Raw genomic sequence first — 18,126 nt, forward strand, 5'->3', positions numbered from 1 at the left:
TCACTTGCTTCAGCAGAATCGTGAAATTAGCAGATTAATGGGAACACGGAGCCCAGGTCTGTGTTAGTCTGTCCATTTCAAGGTGACAGACGGTGGCCAAGGCTACGCTCGCCCTCTCGCCTAATTTGCAATCATCTTTGCCAATTAGAGCGACCGTAAAAAGTGAAATGTAAATCTAATCAGCGTAATGTGTGTAATTGAAAGCACAATGACCAGGAAAACATGTCAGCCAGTTAGAAGTGTGACTGAGTGCTCGGTGCCGGCGAGCAGGGTGTCTGATTCAGCCCGAGAGTCTCATTCCGTCACACAGGTTGGTATTTGACCTTTTCCCGGTAACATTATCGAATTTAATTGCAAGTGACATTCAGCAAATACAACGGCAACTTAACCCGGACTCCAAACTGAGGAATACTTCTTGTATGAGCATGACATTGACCAGGAATTGATGGTTAAAATAAACTATTTTTTTTAAATTTTGAGCCTTAAAGACTCAACCTCCAATTGTTTTAAATTGGAAGTTGAAGTTTGAACTGAGGTAAATTGACCCTTTAGGACGCTCACAAAAAAAGCAGAGAGAAAAATTATTAAAAAAATTATTATCCTATTGAGCTTAATCAGAAACAACAACAACACATACAAATGCATGTGGCCGTGACCAATTAATTGTTTCAGTTTGCGTGTGACAGGAAATCTAAAATCTGGAGTAGGGGAGGAGTGAGATGAATTAATTAACAGTAGGAATAATGCAGCATCAACAGCTGGAGAAGGGACAGTCATCGAATCCCTTCATCTGATTTTGAAATTACAGGTTCAAACTTCTTTTGTTCTACTTATTTTTATCCTTTTTTTTTCAGAAACAATTGTGTATGCTTCATCCGATGGCTCTGCATGAAGGCTTTACTTTACTTAAATGTGAACACTAAGTGTGTGTTTCCACGTGGGTCAATTATGTGTAATAAAAAAAAAAAAGCACATATATCAAAGTGTGCGTCAAAAGAAAAAATAATGTGATAAACACAAACTTTTAATAAAGATTAAATAGAATAGTTGTTTCCCGGTTTTTGACTCAGAAGCTGCGTGCTGCTGCCGGCTCGTGGGTGGACAGGCCGCATCACGTTATGAACCAAAATACGAAAGAACACAAAATTCAGAGCCAGAGCAAATAGGAATAAATCAGCATTTAGGGGCACCGTTTTGAAAGCATGAAATGCCATACATTAAGCTTGAGCTGGCGGATTCGCCCACTCCTGATTGGAACGAGCTGGTGAAAGCTCACACATCGCTCGGCGTGGCTTAAGCACTGTGGCGCTCGGCTTACAACTGTCACCGATGTACACCATATTATTATCTCAATAAGCCACCGTGTTTTCCCTGCGTCCTCCATCCTCCGCTACCACTGAGCAGATAGTGACTGGGGTGGAGATAACTACAGACGGAGAGAGAGAGAGAGAGAGAGAGAGAGAGTGACCCAGAACTGTCAGGCCCCTCCGCAGTGGGCAGGGCCGGGCTTCAGAAGCCGCCGTTTGTCCCCTGCATCAGATCCCGCCTCGTCTTTTACTCTGGCACCTCCATTTCTTCCAATGATAGCTCGGCAGAGGAAGCGCAGCCCCAGCCACTTGATCCAGCGCTGCTCCAGATAACCAGTGTAATCCCCCGTATCACCAGACTCCGAAAGAGCAGATCTGCTCTACATTTACGGGGTGGGTTTGATGTGCTCCCATTCATTAAGCTTTGCAGCGAAGAGATTAATTATCAAAAATAAACCAAGGCCCGGAGGGGAGCGCAACAACTAGTGTGTGCTGCGTTTACGAGGACCGACGAAGACAAAGCACTCCAACCGTTTGCCCACTGCAGACCTCCTTACTATTGCAATGCTTGTTGTCTCATTAAATGAATACCAATGCACCAAATGTTGACCATAGCATGAAAACAGATGGTAACTTTGAGAGCAAAGAATGAAAAAGATGATTGGAAGTAGCTGGATGTACCGCAGCATTGTCCTTCATCCTGAATTGCACATGTGAGGGGAATGAAATACCTCGGTGAGAATGCATTCCTGCTGTCAATGCATGTCTGCGCACATGTGTAGGCGTGCCCTTGCATTTGTGGTTGAAGTGGGAGGAGGAAAACTATTTCAAAAACATATCTTTAAAAAGACCATCACTTGTATGTATTTTTGCGAGCGCCGGTAGTGTGATCCCTTGTTATTGCTGTCTCCTGGAGGGGTAAATGGACACTGGAGCCTGGGCGGACGTGGCTGCACTAGCTGGTTAATGGGAATTCTATTTCCCTCCTCCTACGAATAGATGTGGAATACATTATTCATAACTCCAAGGGAACAGCAACACGTCTATGGTGAATTCATATTCTTCCTCGCGTCTTGCCTCCATCCAACGTTTTCTTTAAATGTTAAATCTGCAAAAAAGTTCTGAAAACAGCTGGGAATTCAACAGTGTCACTCCATTCGGGAGGAAAGGCGGCGTTACTGCCCAGTGAATGACATATTTAATCTTCAAAGGAAAGTAGAGCAGTTTAAAATGACCTAATAATTCAAAATACAGAATATCAACCCAACTCTAACGTTTTCCTCCCGATCCACTGCCTTGCTTTGGGTTTCAGCCCACACACACACACACGCACACACAAATGTGTTTACCATATTCAAAGCACGGAATTATGGTGTACTGCATTTCATGTTTACGACTCATCCCTGACAGTCAACCTAAAAGTTTTCAATTTCATTGAAAAGTAAGCGACGGCCCTCGGTCTCTAACGAAAGGTACAGGAGTAAAAAAATTGTTCAAGTTCATCTCTTCACTTTTGGGAGGATAAATGTACTGTTAACGTGTACGAACGGAATGTCACACGAATCACCGAGGAAAGGACCACTTCCTGTCAGTAAACAGACCTGAGTGCTGCGGGTCGTATACGGTGTTTCTAATCTCCTGCTCTAAACAAACGGCAAAGCAGCACGTGGTGACGAGGGAACAAGGGGCCGGACACCAAGCAGGACTCACCTGATGTAGTAGTCGTTCCTGACCAGCAAAAGGTGCTGGAGGATGGACAGGAAGTAGGCCTCTGAGCTGGTATCTTTCACCATGTTGGACAGGAGATGGTACACTTCATTCATATCAGTGCGGGAGAAAAGGTTAAGGTAAACAACCTTAATGACGCTGTTGATTCAGTAACTATTAAGATTATCCTCCAGGGGAAACACCCATTTTTGAGCTCATCACACAAGGCGCATTCAGCTTCTTGTAAACGTTTACATGTATATTATCTCTACGCTTGTTTATAACCACTTCCTTTTCCTTCCCTCTTGTTTTCTGACAGGCGTCATTGTTCAAAGCAAACAGACATGACGCCTCTCAACCGCTCTCTCTCTCTCTGGGGAGCTAAAGCGGCGTCAAGTGCTAGCCTGAGGAGGGGGACTGGTGATAAAGAATGCTCCCACTGGGTTACCTGTCACTCTAAACCTCAGCAGAGGACATTAATTACAAGAGAAACTGGCTGGTTCAAATGTTTACGGCAAGAATGATTGGGATGTGGTTCAGTTCTCACACTGAAACTGACATTAATAACTATATTATTACATTTTCAAAAGGCATTGATTATGTGTCTTATGTTTGCCTTCCCCGTGAGGATGTTGTGATGACGTTGACATCTGAAACAGGTGTTAAATAAGACTTTTTTTTACCGCATGATACATGTAGTTATAGATAAGAGTTTTGCAATTCCATGTCTGATACTGAAATGATTTGATCAAAAACAATGCAAGGACTACATGACATATGACAGTATAGAGTATAAAAACCTGCATTGAACAACATCCAATCTATATTTAAATGGTTGATTGCTAGTACAATTTAGAAATAATAAAACTTCAATTAGTGAAGAAGCAAAGAACCCAGGAAAATGAACGATTTGGAGGATGCTTAATTCACGCGCTTGAGAAAGGCAGGTTTCCCCATGGAGAAGCCTCTCAGGTATGTGCACAGAGGAAAAACAAGAAGACGAAGAAGACTAAAGACACAGCACCCTGCTAAGCTAATAGTAATAAAAACCTGATTGCTATCATAACATGAAGTGCAATGCTTGACAACAGATGCTAGACTATTTCCATTGTGGAACGTATAGACTGCCAAGCAATAAAGTGACACTATCAACATGGTAATAGCATGTGTTCCTGCTTTTACTCAGAAGAGGAGGAAAAAAGCATGTACATCTTGAGCTGAATTAAAGGCACATTTAATTGTTGAACAGAGCAACATGTTATAAAATGTTCTGGACATACGGGGTTATCGATCAAAAACACATGACAGATTTGGTTCGCAATACTGTTTGTTTTCTCCTTCCCTAAATCTATCATCCCCACAAAACAATATGCGGCAGCTACGATTGGAGAGGATCAATTCTTTTAAGTACAGTTTGACACTTCTCCTATTAATTTCAACAACGTCTGTAATTAAACTCCTACCATATATTGTATTTTTAGAGAGGGAGGGATGGGAATACGTGTTCCTCTGCAGTATCATTGCGCTCCCTCGTATTAGCAGAGTATGAAGCCTGGGAGAATTACCAATCCAGGGAGATTCAATTATAGCCGCAGCACAGCAGCATTTGAGAGGACACGAGAAGGAGCTCAGACCGGGAAAGTATCCAACTAGCTTCATCTATCACTAAGCCGCAGACATAAACCTAATATAGAACGCCAATCCATTCAATGACAACCCCCTCGACGCTCTCGTTTCTCGCTCTTTACACTCCTTCTCCAAATAATGAATAAACATGAGCGGCGAGTCGAGTGTGACGTCGGCCAGTCAGCGGTGGGGTCAATCAATCAACCGTCCCACCGCTCATTAATATTCATTAGTGGCCCCGGAGTCACCTCCTCGGCACCGGGACCCGGGCCGGACGCCGAGGAGACGGGCCTTGCTATTCATGGAGCTGCTGGGAGAAACCGGACACGTGTGCAGTACTCGGGTAAGGACGTACTACCAGCGCGTCTGTGTGCGCGCCGTGCTGGGAATGCGGCGGAGAGGGGCGGGGGGGGGGAGGAAGGGGGACAGCCGAGGCATTCGAATCATGCTCGGAGCCGGCAGATCAATACCGCATTGTCCGTGGAAGCAAACATTGCGCCTGCTCATTTGTGAACTCGCTCAAGCACATCATTAATCCACGTGCACTTTTTCCTCCCCTCTCTCCATCTTCTCTGCACGTACACAAATACATGACCTCCCCCCCCCCCGCTCACCTACACGTGTCAACACAAACTGTCACTCATGGCAGCGCTGTGTGCCAGGACTAGAACCCTGGGATTTGGAGGAAGAAAGGTTGGGGGAATAAATATCAGCATAACAATGTCAGCGTCTGGTTTGTCTGTTCACAATGTCAGCCATTCATACGCAGCCTTAGAGGAGATTAGTGAATTATTATGGGGGTCTTCTCCGGGATGTTGGAGGAACTCACCTTGTTACTTGTTACCTACTCTGCATGCTTTTAGAGTTGAATGTAGACATTGGCAGAGAGCTTTTTTTTTTGGGGGGGGGGGGGATTTTACATTTCTAAAATGGAACGGGATGATGCCTTTTATATGAGAAGCCTTGTGCAGACAATATAATCTGACACCTGATGAAACGGTTAATTGTCTGCTGTGAACAGTAAGCGGTGTGAAAGCAAATGTCTGTTTGAAATCTTCCTCTTGAGTCTTAGAGCAGTCCTGCTTTACACAGCGCCATCAGACCAAGGACGAAAAGTGGAGAGGGGGTGAGGAGAAGTCTAAACAAAAAAAGAAGAGTAAAGAGGCGCAGGGTTCGGATGACAGGATTATTTACATAGAATAACTGGACAGAGATGGATATTGTGCTCCGGCTCCTCAAATCCTTCTGGAATGAACCTACACATGAGAGCTTTCGGCCTGTAAAGCTTGACAAAACCCACAATATGCACTCAAATTGTGTTCCAACTCTGCAGACCTCTTTATCTGTGGTTTCACACGGAGGGAGTAAAAAAAGGATATTCCATCTCCGCTCGGATGTCATCCAAGCGATGGGACAGTTCGATAGAGTCCTCCTCCTTGTTCTCATTGAACACCTTCAGCTGGATGTCTAGCTCCTCCGTCTCTTTTAGCTCCTACAATGAGTGAGACAAAAAAAGACCACAAATATGAAGTTACACAAAAGGATCATCTTGCCATGCGGATTACGATAAGGAGCCAGGCATAACTTAGATGCATCCTTTAAGAATGTACGACTACAGTGTTGAAACGTGCACGTTTAACTGTTGAGCGGTCCCTATTGTAAGAAAAACAACTGTAATCCTTGAATATCTGTTACTTCCAGTTCCAGCTGTAGTACTGCGAACTGTGGGCATTCCACACAGTACCCATTCCTTGCACACCTGTTCCAGCCACAAGGGGCTACGCCGGTGCTCTTTACAACCTCTATGAATCACCCGCAGTGGAGTTTACAGACGGAGACAGGGCCAAATGTAACCCAATTCCTGCAGGTATCAATCAACCTGCACTGGGTTTTTTTTTTTGGATGCACCATCTGTCTGGTGCAACAGAGGGTCGAGGGGAGGTGTGCAATGGCACAGAATAGGGAAGGGTGGTGGAGGAGGTGGAGGAGACGAGGTAGGCCAACTGCGTATCTCAAGGACTGCAGGAACAAAACAAATTGTGCGCTTTTTTTTCCCGGCACAGTTCACCACGCCGGCTCCTGTGCATAACTCATAATCACACAAACGAGTGTCAGCTCCGACGTCGGCATTAAAGGCGGCGAACGCGGCAGTCGTAAATGCCTGTATACCGACACTCTTTCATATCGGGGGGCAGAATTGGAGATAATTAAAGTAATGACAGCAATAATCAACGGGAGCAGCTGGGATGACTTATTAGCAACTGGCTCGGTGACACGTTCGCCCCGCTTGCTGCAAACGAGAGGCTGAGTGATGAGTCGGAGCTGGTTCGCCTCGTGTGAAGATGTGTGGGCCCGCTGATAACGATGCGGGGATGACCCGGGTGATGAGGTGCTGGCACTGCATCAGACTTGACAAAAGCGACTGCTACAACTACTCGTCATACCCTCAGTACTGCTAATTGCATTCATGGCAAGTAGGGGCATTCTTATTCATGTCCCCCATGTCATCCGACACCTGGATTGTTTGGTTTGATGCCTGGGTGATTTATCTAAACATAATTAGATGAATATCCTCTGTAAGTTAAAGCTGTTGCATGACTGAAAAGGCTGTTTAGCTATCTGTTAGTTACAGTCTAATTATTTCACTTAACCAGCATGCATTCAAGCCAAGAATACTGTGACACCCCCATGTATGTGGAATAATTGAACCGCGTGCTGTGAGGGGGGGCTTGATGACTCACAGGTAGGATCTTCTTGAGGCCACATCTTAAAAACTCGTTGCGTAGATGTATCCGGAAGTCCAGGTCATCGGGGGAGGTGACGAGAGCATTGATCAGCTGCATGCAAGCAACCTGTGGAGTACGCACACGAAATAACAAGAGGGAGGAAAAGACAAATGAGAAATGAGAAGAAAAGGAGATTTTTCTTGCAAAACATATCGATATCAGACCTCTTTTTGAAAACTAAAGAAAAGGGATTGCAACAAAGCAGAGAGAGAAATGGAGACGGGGAGAGAAAGCCCAGGACGGGTGTGTCTCGATGGTGCATTATTAATGGATTTATTGGAAAGGAAAAAGCCTCAACGGGTGTCTGTGTGTGTTTGGATGTGTGCGTGTTGGATTGAGGAGGGTTAAGAGGAAATCGCTGGTGAATTATAATGAGCAGTAAGGTGTTTCAGGGGAGCAAAGCATGGATGAGACAGTTTTCCTTGGACAGACAATCGATTGCGGGCTGAAGGATTCCCATGAAAGCGATGTGAAGCGTTGTCTGCTAAAACCTTGACCCTCTACCGTCGCCTCGTATCAATGATTAATAAGAGAAAAAACACTGCTGATTCTGTGTGGTTTTCCTGGATCGGTTTTTGATACGTTTCAGGTTCAAAAGTTTTACAGTAATACTGTAGCGCTTCAATCAAATCTATCAGTTATTTGACTTTTGGTGTCTGGAAAAGGGAGAACGAAAGGTACCTAAAAATACCGCTCCTATGCAATAATGAGCAAAAACGCGTTGCTGCAAACTATGCAGCGCCTTTACCTACAGTGCACCGGTGCCTGGCACCAGGGCACTTTTCTCCTGTTCCACGAAAGCGTGAAAGCCTCCCTGCAAGAATCTGACATTTTACTGTATCCACCGAAGGCCAGATTCAAGAAACTCCGGCGAATCCTCACAAAATTCATGCAAGAGAAGAAAGCCGTGGAGCTCATGAAAAATTCCCTCTCTTCGCATGCACAGACACTGATACTTACATCAAGCACCTCAAACATACTTCAGTCATGTACTGAGGAGTGGGAAGCGGCTGTGTTGTGGGTGGGGGCATTACACGGGTTAGGTTTGGAGAGCTGCCATAGGGGGGCTCCTCACATTGTAATTGAAAGCGGCACTGCAGGGATTTTTTTTTTTTTTTCGTTTTTTTAGTTCGGTACTCGGCGACAAGTATAACCGGAACTACGGGAAAACACGTTTTAATCACATTAGCGGTGTCTTCTTCTACGGCCCATCACAGGTTTGGGATGAAAAGAAGTCTATTCATTTCCTTCCTCTGCATCGGCAAAGCATTTTAATTTACTTCACAATCAGCAGAGCTTCATTTCATTAACCGCAAAATGTAAGTGGAAGACGACAGCCTCCTAATAAAAGAATATCTACTTTAACTTCCACCACCCGCCTCATCAGTTTCCTTCATGACTTTTCCTTCATGACTTCACAATCCCTGCATTTAAAAAAGTAATTCCTTAAGTAATTCCCCACATTTGGTTTCACAAAAGAATGTTTAAAGGTTTTGTTTTTGTTTTTGCAACGCTCTTGTATTGTCTTTTCTTCAGCTGAAGAAAACTAGTGAAAGCGAAGAGCGGTGTGGTGCTTTAGTTGCCCTTTCACATCCAGTCCTCTGAGACCCAATCTGACAGCAGCATGGAAAAAAAGCAAGGGAGTATTTGTTAGATGTGAGAAAACACGAGCAAGAAAATGTGAAAAAAGAGAGAAGGAAAACCAAAAAGCTTCGAGGATTTCAAAACCTCGTATATATATACTTTATTCTGGGGGTTCAATTTAGTGGAGCATCTCAATGAAGCAAGTGTTTTTATTTAAATCAGCGGGGACGGAGCTATTGTTGCATTTCAGCAGCGCAGTGGCCACATCCCATCATGTGCAAGAAGTGTGGCAGGACAGTGAGGACAGTAAGAGAAGCAGAGGAAATCACATGGATGAGCACAGCTGAGGCCCGATGGGTACAAAAGTGCCTCTCAAAGTCCCATGTGGAATCAATTGTCATCTTGTTCAGGACAACGACAGAATGTGTGAAAATGAAGTTTACTATGAGAGGCACCCTGAAATGTACACAGTACTCAAAGTGCCGTAGAAGAACAACAGTAACTGCTTTGGCCACTGAGCCACAAGGGTCACTTTCACCCTTTTACGAGAAATAATCAAATAAAAACAGAACAATGAATGCATGATGAACGTAAGGTGGTTGTGTTAACTTTGTTTCCTGTGTGCGTTTCTTAACCTGAAGCTGCTGAGCTTCGTGGTTCTCCAGTCCTTCCACAATTGGAGCAAATCTCTCTTTATTGTTCCTCTCTGCAGCGATTGTCATGGCAGCCAGAATCTTATCCAGGCTGGAAGAAAACAGGAAAGAGGGAGAAGTCAACAAACACTTTTATTGCCCTCACTGACGGAACATTAACTCACAGCCTTCCACTAGAACAGCGTGTTTCTTATCCTCTCGTGTGCGTCGGTGTGTGGACATTTGCTCGGCCAGTGTTTGGTCGCCCTGAAAAATGCTACTGATTTACTTCTCTTTGAATGCAACCCTCCAATATTGATGGTACGATGCTTGTTGCTAAGGTGATGCTAGACAAGAACAGGGATTTACTGTGAATGTTCAGTTGGCTGGGTAAAAAAAAGAAGAAAATTATAGCCAGAACCAGACTAATACATCTATTGAAAAGGTAAGCAAATTGAGCACTCGCGAGAGCTCAAGGCAGCTCAGCTAAACAGCACCTTGGACAATTCCAGCCTCTAAATGTGAATGAAAGGGAACACACACAAACACACACTAATTTCAGTAAATTGATGTCTTCAGCACTTGTGTAAACACTTACGTAGAATATGCATACTTAATAATTGGCTACAGGTGGTCTCTCTGTCACAGTGAGGTGTTATTTTGCCTTCATAAATTGAAAAACTGAAGACCTTAATCTCCTGCCCTCACTCCCGAGGGGAGTACAAAAGAGATCCTAGCCCGATGTACCAGTTTGCTGATCCAATAAATAAATGAAGACATAAATAAAGGGTTGGCCGTAGGGGGTGAACCAGCATATGCATGCGCCATTTCCATTACCTAATATCGACAACGCAACGAATAGAATAAGACTTTCAGGATGACAAAACGGCTAAGATAAGTGGAACGGCCGTGCCCTGCGATCGGGGTTACAGAGCCATAGACGAGCACGGGGAGCCGCATGCTGAGGAGCTTCAAAGCCAGTTCAGGCGACGCTTCAAAACGGGCCCGTTAGAGCTGCTTAACTCGTCGTGTTCCCTTTTGATGCTGTGGGTGTCGAAGAAGAGCCTGCAGAGGACTGCGGAGACATTCCTGAGCGTAAAAAGGTGACTCTGAAGGTAGTTTATGCAGGACAGGTACGGTTCAATATCTGGGTTGTGATCATGGATCATAATTTGAGAACCGAGTGAGAGATGGCGACATATTTGTTCCGTCTATACACAAATGTACTCAGCTTCCCCAACACTATGTGTGGGTTTGTTTATTTCCAACACGGCCTTCACACTATAAGTGCCATTGTTATTCTAGTCCGGCCCCGTGGGAAACGGTAAAAAACACTCCCCTAAATCCAATTTAGAAGCCGTCAGCCAGGTTGTGTGTCCGCAGCAAACTTCACTGAGTAGTTCAACACATTAAACAGACTAAACTGCATCATCTGACCATGTGACCAAACAAATGTCTATCTGTAAATTCGGCATATGCTCTCAGTGGGCAATCATGTATGCGATGCAATCTCTGTCTGAGCGTTTGCCACCCAGTGGGAGGAGATTGAAGCAATAGTGATTTCTTCACAAGAAACAGCCGTCTCCGTTCCTCCTGCTAAACATCGTAGAGCGGTGATGAACCATATCTCTTTCATTGACACGTTTTCTTATTTTTCTGTCGAGATTTTGAATTGGCATTGTTTTGTTTTCATATCAGATGTGATTGACTGAGGAAGATAGGAAAATGTCCCTCATCTGATTTTGTACACTAAAAACTGGCTTACAACTCTGAATAGCGGTTAGGAAAAGGTATTTAAAAGGACAGTGCACATCAAAATAAAAAATGCATATTGTTCCTCTCAGCTGAGGTGCTATTCATCAATCTTCTTCTGGCTTTTCATTGAATATGAAAGGGACTATGTGGCACCCACCTCGGTATGAATAATGGAGGGTTCCATGTATGAAACTGCTCATAACAAGGTCTTTGGATTATCTGGAGAGACCAGGTCGGAATTTCTGGAAAAAGATGCCGTGTCGTCTTTTTGTATTTGTGACAAAGCGGACTTCTCAAGGACAATTCTTGCAAAGATTGGAGACTCACACCTACGAAATATCTAGTTTGATAAACAGCCCTCGGGTACGACTTAAATTAAGTATTTCCTTTTATTTTCTGCTGAACGGCCCCTTTGAAGGGCAGGTTACGTTATTCTGATAAATCAGGGGATTGTCTCTGCTTTATATTTTATATTTTTCAAACTCAACAAGTGGATTTCTATTCAATTATATTTTATTCTACTGTCTCAGGGCAGTCTCAGTGGTGGAAAAATCTGCATGTACAGCTGAATCTCTCAATGACGTAATACAACTGTGACCGTGTCCTTATTTTACTTGAGATTCTGTGGACATGGTTGAATCTTGAAATTAAAAAAAAAAAGTTGTGCGTTACAACGATTGTGACAAATGATGATTTGACTTACATGTTTTCTTCTCCAATGATACAGAAAGCAGAGAGGATTTTGACCGTCTCGGTCATCATGTTGGTCTGTTTGGGGTCAATCGCTCTTGCCAACAGCAGCAGGCTGCGCTCATCTCCCAGGATCCTTTGCAGTCCATACTGTGAGACATGAAGGGAGGAGGTAGGATACAGAAGTGGTCCATTGAGTATAAATTAATGAGAGCACTTGCATGTATAAAGAACTTTCCCTTCAAGTGAGAAATTAATTATAAAAATAAGCTAATATACGTAATTTATGTTGGGCTTAATTTCTTTTTTTTAGGAGGGACGAGGAGGCCACGGGAGGAAATGGAGAGAATGATGAATTAATTCAATTCAGGACAGGACTATGGGGACAAATACTTATAGTCTCCTGTACCTTTTTGTCCCCCCACAACTGAAGGAATGGGCAGAGAGGACCACCTGGGGATTAACTCTGAGAGCAGCAACATCAAGAGTCTGTCTATCCTTGAAACGTGTGCCAATTTTCAGAAATAAGCAAGACCTTCGCAAAAAGGATAATTCATAGATTCACTTTGCTGTGCTTCTGTCAAAGTCCAGATCCCAATCAGGCTTTGATTCTTCAGCCACCTGAGCTACGATTAGACATTTCATAGATGTTTAATATTAAAGAAAAAGAAAATGACATTACACCCCAATAAGTCTATTTCAAGGTCGTTTAGCAGCGCTTCAAGGAATATCAGATCACCAGGACGGTATACTGTCGGAATAATTATGCAATTAATCATTTATTTTGACGCATACAAACCTTGTTGTTCATGAAAGCCTTCAGACACTGGATAAGTTTGTGCTGGTTACGCTTATCAATATTCTCCTGCCTGCAAAACCAAACGATCAAAAGGAAATTGCGATTAAATGAACACAATCCGGCCCTATAAAAATTACACAGAGACGGAATATCAGAAGGGATCACTTACTGTTTCTTGTCAAGCAGCTTCTCCAAAGCATCCAGCAGCAGACCGAGACCCTCATGACCAAAGTTATTAACCCAACTAGAAAGAAGACACAGAAACACAGAGAAAAAACGTTATACAGTATCGCATAATATTTAGTAAACATTGCTATCGAAGAAATTAAGAAATAATATGAAAACCTCAAAAGAAATAAGTCATTTAGACTGTTGTTAAAGGTGTTACACTCACTGGGACACACTGACTGTTACTGTTTGAACTTCCTAAAAGGGGGAACTGCAAATAATAAACACACCACGACCTCATTGATGCTGCAAACGGTCTGAATGAGGATTTAAACTCTACACATCCACAAGCAAATTAACATTCATCCATCTTCACTAGCGTTCCCATCGCTAAGCGGTTTGTAGCACCCCCCCCCCCCCCTGTGAGCCACTGTGTTCCTGTGCCAAAAGATTAAGCAATGCAAGAAAGATAACACTGTAATCGATAATGGATTGCGAGAGATAATTGGCTATAAACCACAGCGTATCACGAGACAGCAAATGATCCAGTACAGATGAGCCCGTTTGTCTGCGAGCGCGGCGGCGGGAGGCTTGGCAGGACAGTGCGGTCGCTGCCAGATGAAGTCGTTAACATTACTTGTTTTCAGGCCCCTAGCTGTCAATAACGCAAAATGCATGAAACAATTTGGGGACATTAATGGGGCATATGTCAACGATTTAACCCGCCTTTTTGACAATGATTTCAAATAATAATGTTTTGAGTATTAAAGCCGTTTGTATCGACTCCGGGAGTCGGAGGGCGCCATCAGTCGGGGTGGGATGCGTTGGCCTCAGGCAACCAGCAAAGAGAGGGAAAGGTATTTATTTGATTTGTTACTAAATTATCACATGATACAACCCCCAACCTACAATTACAACTAAAATTTCATGAACAGACGAGCTAAACCAGTTTAGGCATTGATATTCATCGGTTTTCTTGATTCTTTTTTTTTTTTTTTTTTTACAAATGTCTCTTTATAATAAACCTTCCAATTTGAATATTTTCTTCCTTACTGGAATGCTGGCATGCGTGTTTACGGCCATAGAGGAGGGAAGGACACACTGGCACAGTTAACGGAAGGACAATAACACAGATATATATATATATATATACATTTGTGATACAGAGGTGGTAGGAGTGAATGAGGCATCAGGCTAACAAAGACGGAAAGGACACAATAGAGCTGAGGGAGCACAAATCAGTAAATCCGCACGCTTTGTCCATGCTCCTTAATGTCAGTCTTCAGAGAACAAGAAATAGAAGCAATAACTGAGGAATCTTGGTTTATTACAGCAGTTTATTACAACGCATAATAAGATTCTGGGAAGAAGTGTCTGCTAAAGAACATCCTGGGAAATAAATACTCTGAAGCAAGAAGAAGTAGAGTTTCTATGTAATTATGCTATGCTACATCATGTCATCACACATCGATCCTTTTTAACAGATCGTCTGCTTCTTCAATTTGTAAAAATGAATAAAAAAAAGAAAAAAAGATTAGTTTTTCTGTATACACTTTGATTGTAGTGTCAGGGTTTGGTGTAAAATGCATTCCAGTTGTTCGCATCTCCATAAAACGTTAAGTTAGTTAAGAAGGAAAAATGAGGCAATGGGAATCTTTTCATGGTGATTCTCATGGTGACTGGAGGAGAATTTGAGAATGTGGACATGTGGTAAGTCTGTAAATAAGCTCCCGCCACACACACACACAAGCTGTCACATTGACCGGTCAGAGAACCCATCTATTCACCCCCTCAGACCAAGAGACCGAAAGACTGAAAAGCTGTTCTAGATCAAGCAAAGCCCGGGATGAAGACGAATGTCTTAAAAAAAAAGCCTTGTAGCGAGACATCTGTACTTCCTTCCTTCCGAAGTTTTGCTAACTGCTGTTTCTTCACCATTCCACCAAAAAAATCAACTAACCTCATATGGGGAAATGGCACCAATTAAAACTGAACGGAAATTTGGCAACATATGTTGGAGGAAAACTTTGGCTTTTTTGCTTCGTTGTTTACCTCCTTACTTTTTTTATTGGACTGACAGCGAACAGACACCAAGGAACAGAGGCAGCGGGACCGACTGTCCAGAAAGTTTCTCATCTAAAATGTATGACTTGCTGCAGGTTGCGGTGGTCCTCGAGGTTTTTAAAGCACTAACTGCTTTGACTCCTCCCGACCCTGCAGACTGTCTATCATGTCCTTTCCCCTCACCTATACCCCTACGTCCTCCCCGGCTTGCCTTCTAAGTGTCCCCCCCCCCAAAGATACCACAAAAAAGAGATATGGTCCTTGTGCCGTGTTTCTCCTGAGGCTATGCAGTGCTATTTCTCTGTTCTTCAGAAAAACTGCTCCAGTCGACAACAAACTACCAAAAGTAATAACTCCAAAAGCAACAAACAATGCCTACTACTTTCGGCTGTAGCAGTAATTATGTCACCGTCTTCTTTATCTCAGCATGTCATTAATATTAATAATAATCAATGGGTATTCCACTCAGGTAAACAGGTGTGTCGCTTATGAATGTTGTTGGAAGCCCCAAGCCGTGATGAGCTTGTTTCTCTCAGATTATAAAGTATCACTGTATTGTTTCAACAAGGAGCAGGAGGGTGCATCTGTTCCTCATCAGTCTCTTCTCCTAATGTGGTCACACACTCAAAGATTTCATTAAATTGGGGGTGAACTTGTTCATCTAATATTGATGGCTATAATCCTCTACTAAAGTGCTACCAAATTATGTTAATTTCTGCAGTCATGTATATTCCGCAGGCAAAATGAAAAATTCATGGTGGGTCTTAGGTGGGCAATTTCTTTTTTCTTTATGTAGCGTTAAGTCTACCGGCTGCAATTATGTTGTAGCTATGCTAACTGCTATCAAATGCATGCATTGAAAATCTCATTGAAAACTGTTCTGCTGTATGAAACAGCCTTTATGTTGAGGACAAGCTGACGTAAGACAAAAAAGTCAAAATGTCTTCCAGTCAATTGACATTTGCTCCCTGGAAGACGCAAACGTTACTGACTTTCTGAAATATGCTGCAATGATATATTTAATTATGCATGATCAAATATTCATCCATGCATTACATTTCTATACCGCTTTCTTTCTAGGGTCACAGGGGACCATCATGCATCGCATCATGCCCTTCACTAAAGGAAGGGTACAACCTGGAGAGGTCACCAGTCCCTCACTGTGCCCACACACACACACACACACACACACACACACACACACACACACAGTCAGAGAGACGGGGAGGAAAGCCTGAGGAAACGCAACAAATGTTAACTCCAGAAACACCCTAGGTGCCCGTCTGGCTGTGAGCTGAAAGTGCCCCCACGCCAAACACTTCCTCGTATATCGGCATGTGTTCACTCTTTGTGTATTACATGATTTCCAAGGTGAACAGCAGTGACACTTTCATTAAATAAAGGAAATAAATTGTATTCAGCCTTTACAAAGCTCACTGGAACGTAGAAACATGCTGCTGTGGCACCCCAGTCATGAACTCATAAACATGGCATCTCAATGCATGTTTCGTATCCTATCGTCCGCCACGTGCATGCAGTCTGCTATATTTTACCAGTGGACAGCGTGGTACCCGCAGTGCCCGCCCAGGCGATGTCCAATGGGTCTCGTTCAAGGCAAAGTGAACACAGTGCATTTAGCGCTGTTTACCGATGACGACTCCGCCTCTCGTAGCAGACGGGAAACGGAGTCGAGCGCACGTGGAGCTCTGCAAGAACTTGGCAACAGTTAATACACAATGAAATGTTATTGAGCACCGTCAGCTGCAGTAAGTGACTCAACAGCGACAGAAACAGCGAGAGGCCGACGCGCCTCACCCTTTGGTTTGACTGATGGCCGGTCTCGTGCTCGGATGGCTTGTCAGCGCATTGATTTCGGCCTGTGGACCGGTGTTATTATTTTATCAAGAGTAGGTTGGGAGATTTTTCATTGAGAGCTTCTGTGCAAGTGCAATATATTTCATATTGTGTTACAGGCGAAGCCACACACACACACGTCCCTCTGTGCAGGTTCCCGACCTACTCGGTGCTGCAGCATTTCAATTGAAGCCTAACGCTCAGTGCGGCCAAAGCGCTCGGAACATTAGAGCTTGAAACCGAGCACCACCAGTGGCAGCGTAGTGATTTACCACGCCAAACGTGGCGCTACATTATACTCTGATCAATTCAGTGGCTCTATAATAATAATACACAAGCCATATCCGATTGCTGAAACCGGATATCTAATATTTACCGTATTTTCTCCTTTTATGGCGTCTTGAAAAAGACTGTGTTTCACCAAGCAGCAGCAACTGCTGTTTTGCCTTCTTCTAATGTTACCTTGAGAGCCAGCCATTCAGAATTAAAGGCTGTGACCTTTGAATCACAGGAGCACTGAATGATATATGGTCATATATCTTCTTCTGTTATCAGTGCAATCACACCGAGCCACTCTAATTAAATCCCTCACTGGTGTGCTGTTAATTTGCCGCTTTGAGCTGTGCATCGTGGTGACTTTACATTTCAGACTCTCAGTTCGCGGTTTGATTAATTCGTCCCATATCCGAGATACGCAACTAAATGAAACCCCACGGGCTGCACAACAAGACAAACACATATAACCTTTAAGCAAACAAAAACACCATATTTTTTCTTACAAAGTCCTAAAATCCACCCTACACTGATGCCGCCGTCGTTTCAAAACCTCTGGCTCACACAGATATGAGTCAAATATTTAAGAGGTTGTCGATTCATATGGCAGCACCACGGTTGCACACACAGGGAGCCAAAAAGCATTGACCTGTGCTGTCCTTGAAGGGAGAACAAGGAGCAGCTGCTATGCTTCCCGTGTAACTCCAGGTAACATGCACTCCTTCCATCCAGGTGACAGGTCACTAATAAAGTCTCAGGCCTCCAGCTACTGCTGGCCGCGCAGCTCCTGAACATCATTCACCACTGCAGATAACATCTGGCGAGCTAGCAACCATACAGCATGAAATCCCAAACTATGGAGAACTAAATCAAGAATAATT

The 18,126-nt window shown here is 43.6% G+C and overlaps 1 protein-coding gene across 30 annotated transcripts in view; it reads right to left on the minus strand.

The window, feature by feature from the left end:
• diaph2 (diaphanous-related formin 2) overlaps positions 1-18,126 on the minus strand; it is a 301,435-nt gene that overhangs the window by 191,092 nt on the left and 92,217 nt on the right. For all 30 annotated transcript variants that reach the window (XM_078100695.1, XM_078100702.1, XM_078100692.1 and 27 more), the window contains 7 exons: positions 13,056-13,130; positions 12,887-12,956; positions 12,101-12,237; positions 9,646-9,754; positions 7,382-7,492; positions 6,020-6,132; positions 3,018-3,134 (listed from right to left, as the gene is read on the minus strand). In XM_078100695.1, the coding sequence (XP_077956821.1) occupies positions 3,018-3,134; positions 6,020-6,132; positions 7,382-7,492; positions 9,646-9,754; positions 12,101-12,237; positions 12,887-12,956; positions 13,056-13,130 (732 nt within the window). The remainder of the gene's footprint in view (positions 1-3,017; positions 3,135-6,019; positions 6,133-7,381; positions 7,493-9,645; positions 9,755-12,100; positions 12,238-12,886; positions 12,957-13,055; positions 13,131-18,126) is intronic.

The sequence above is a fragment of the Gasterosteus aculeatus genome, chromosome 4 (genome assembly GCF_964276395.1).
Source record: "Gasterosteus aculeatus chromosome 4, fGasAcu3.hap1.1, whole genome shotgun sequence".
Lineage (NCBI taxonomy): Eukaryota > Metazoa > Chordata > Actinopteri > Perciformes > Gasterosteidae > Gasterosteus > Gasterosteus aculeatus.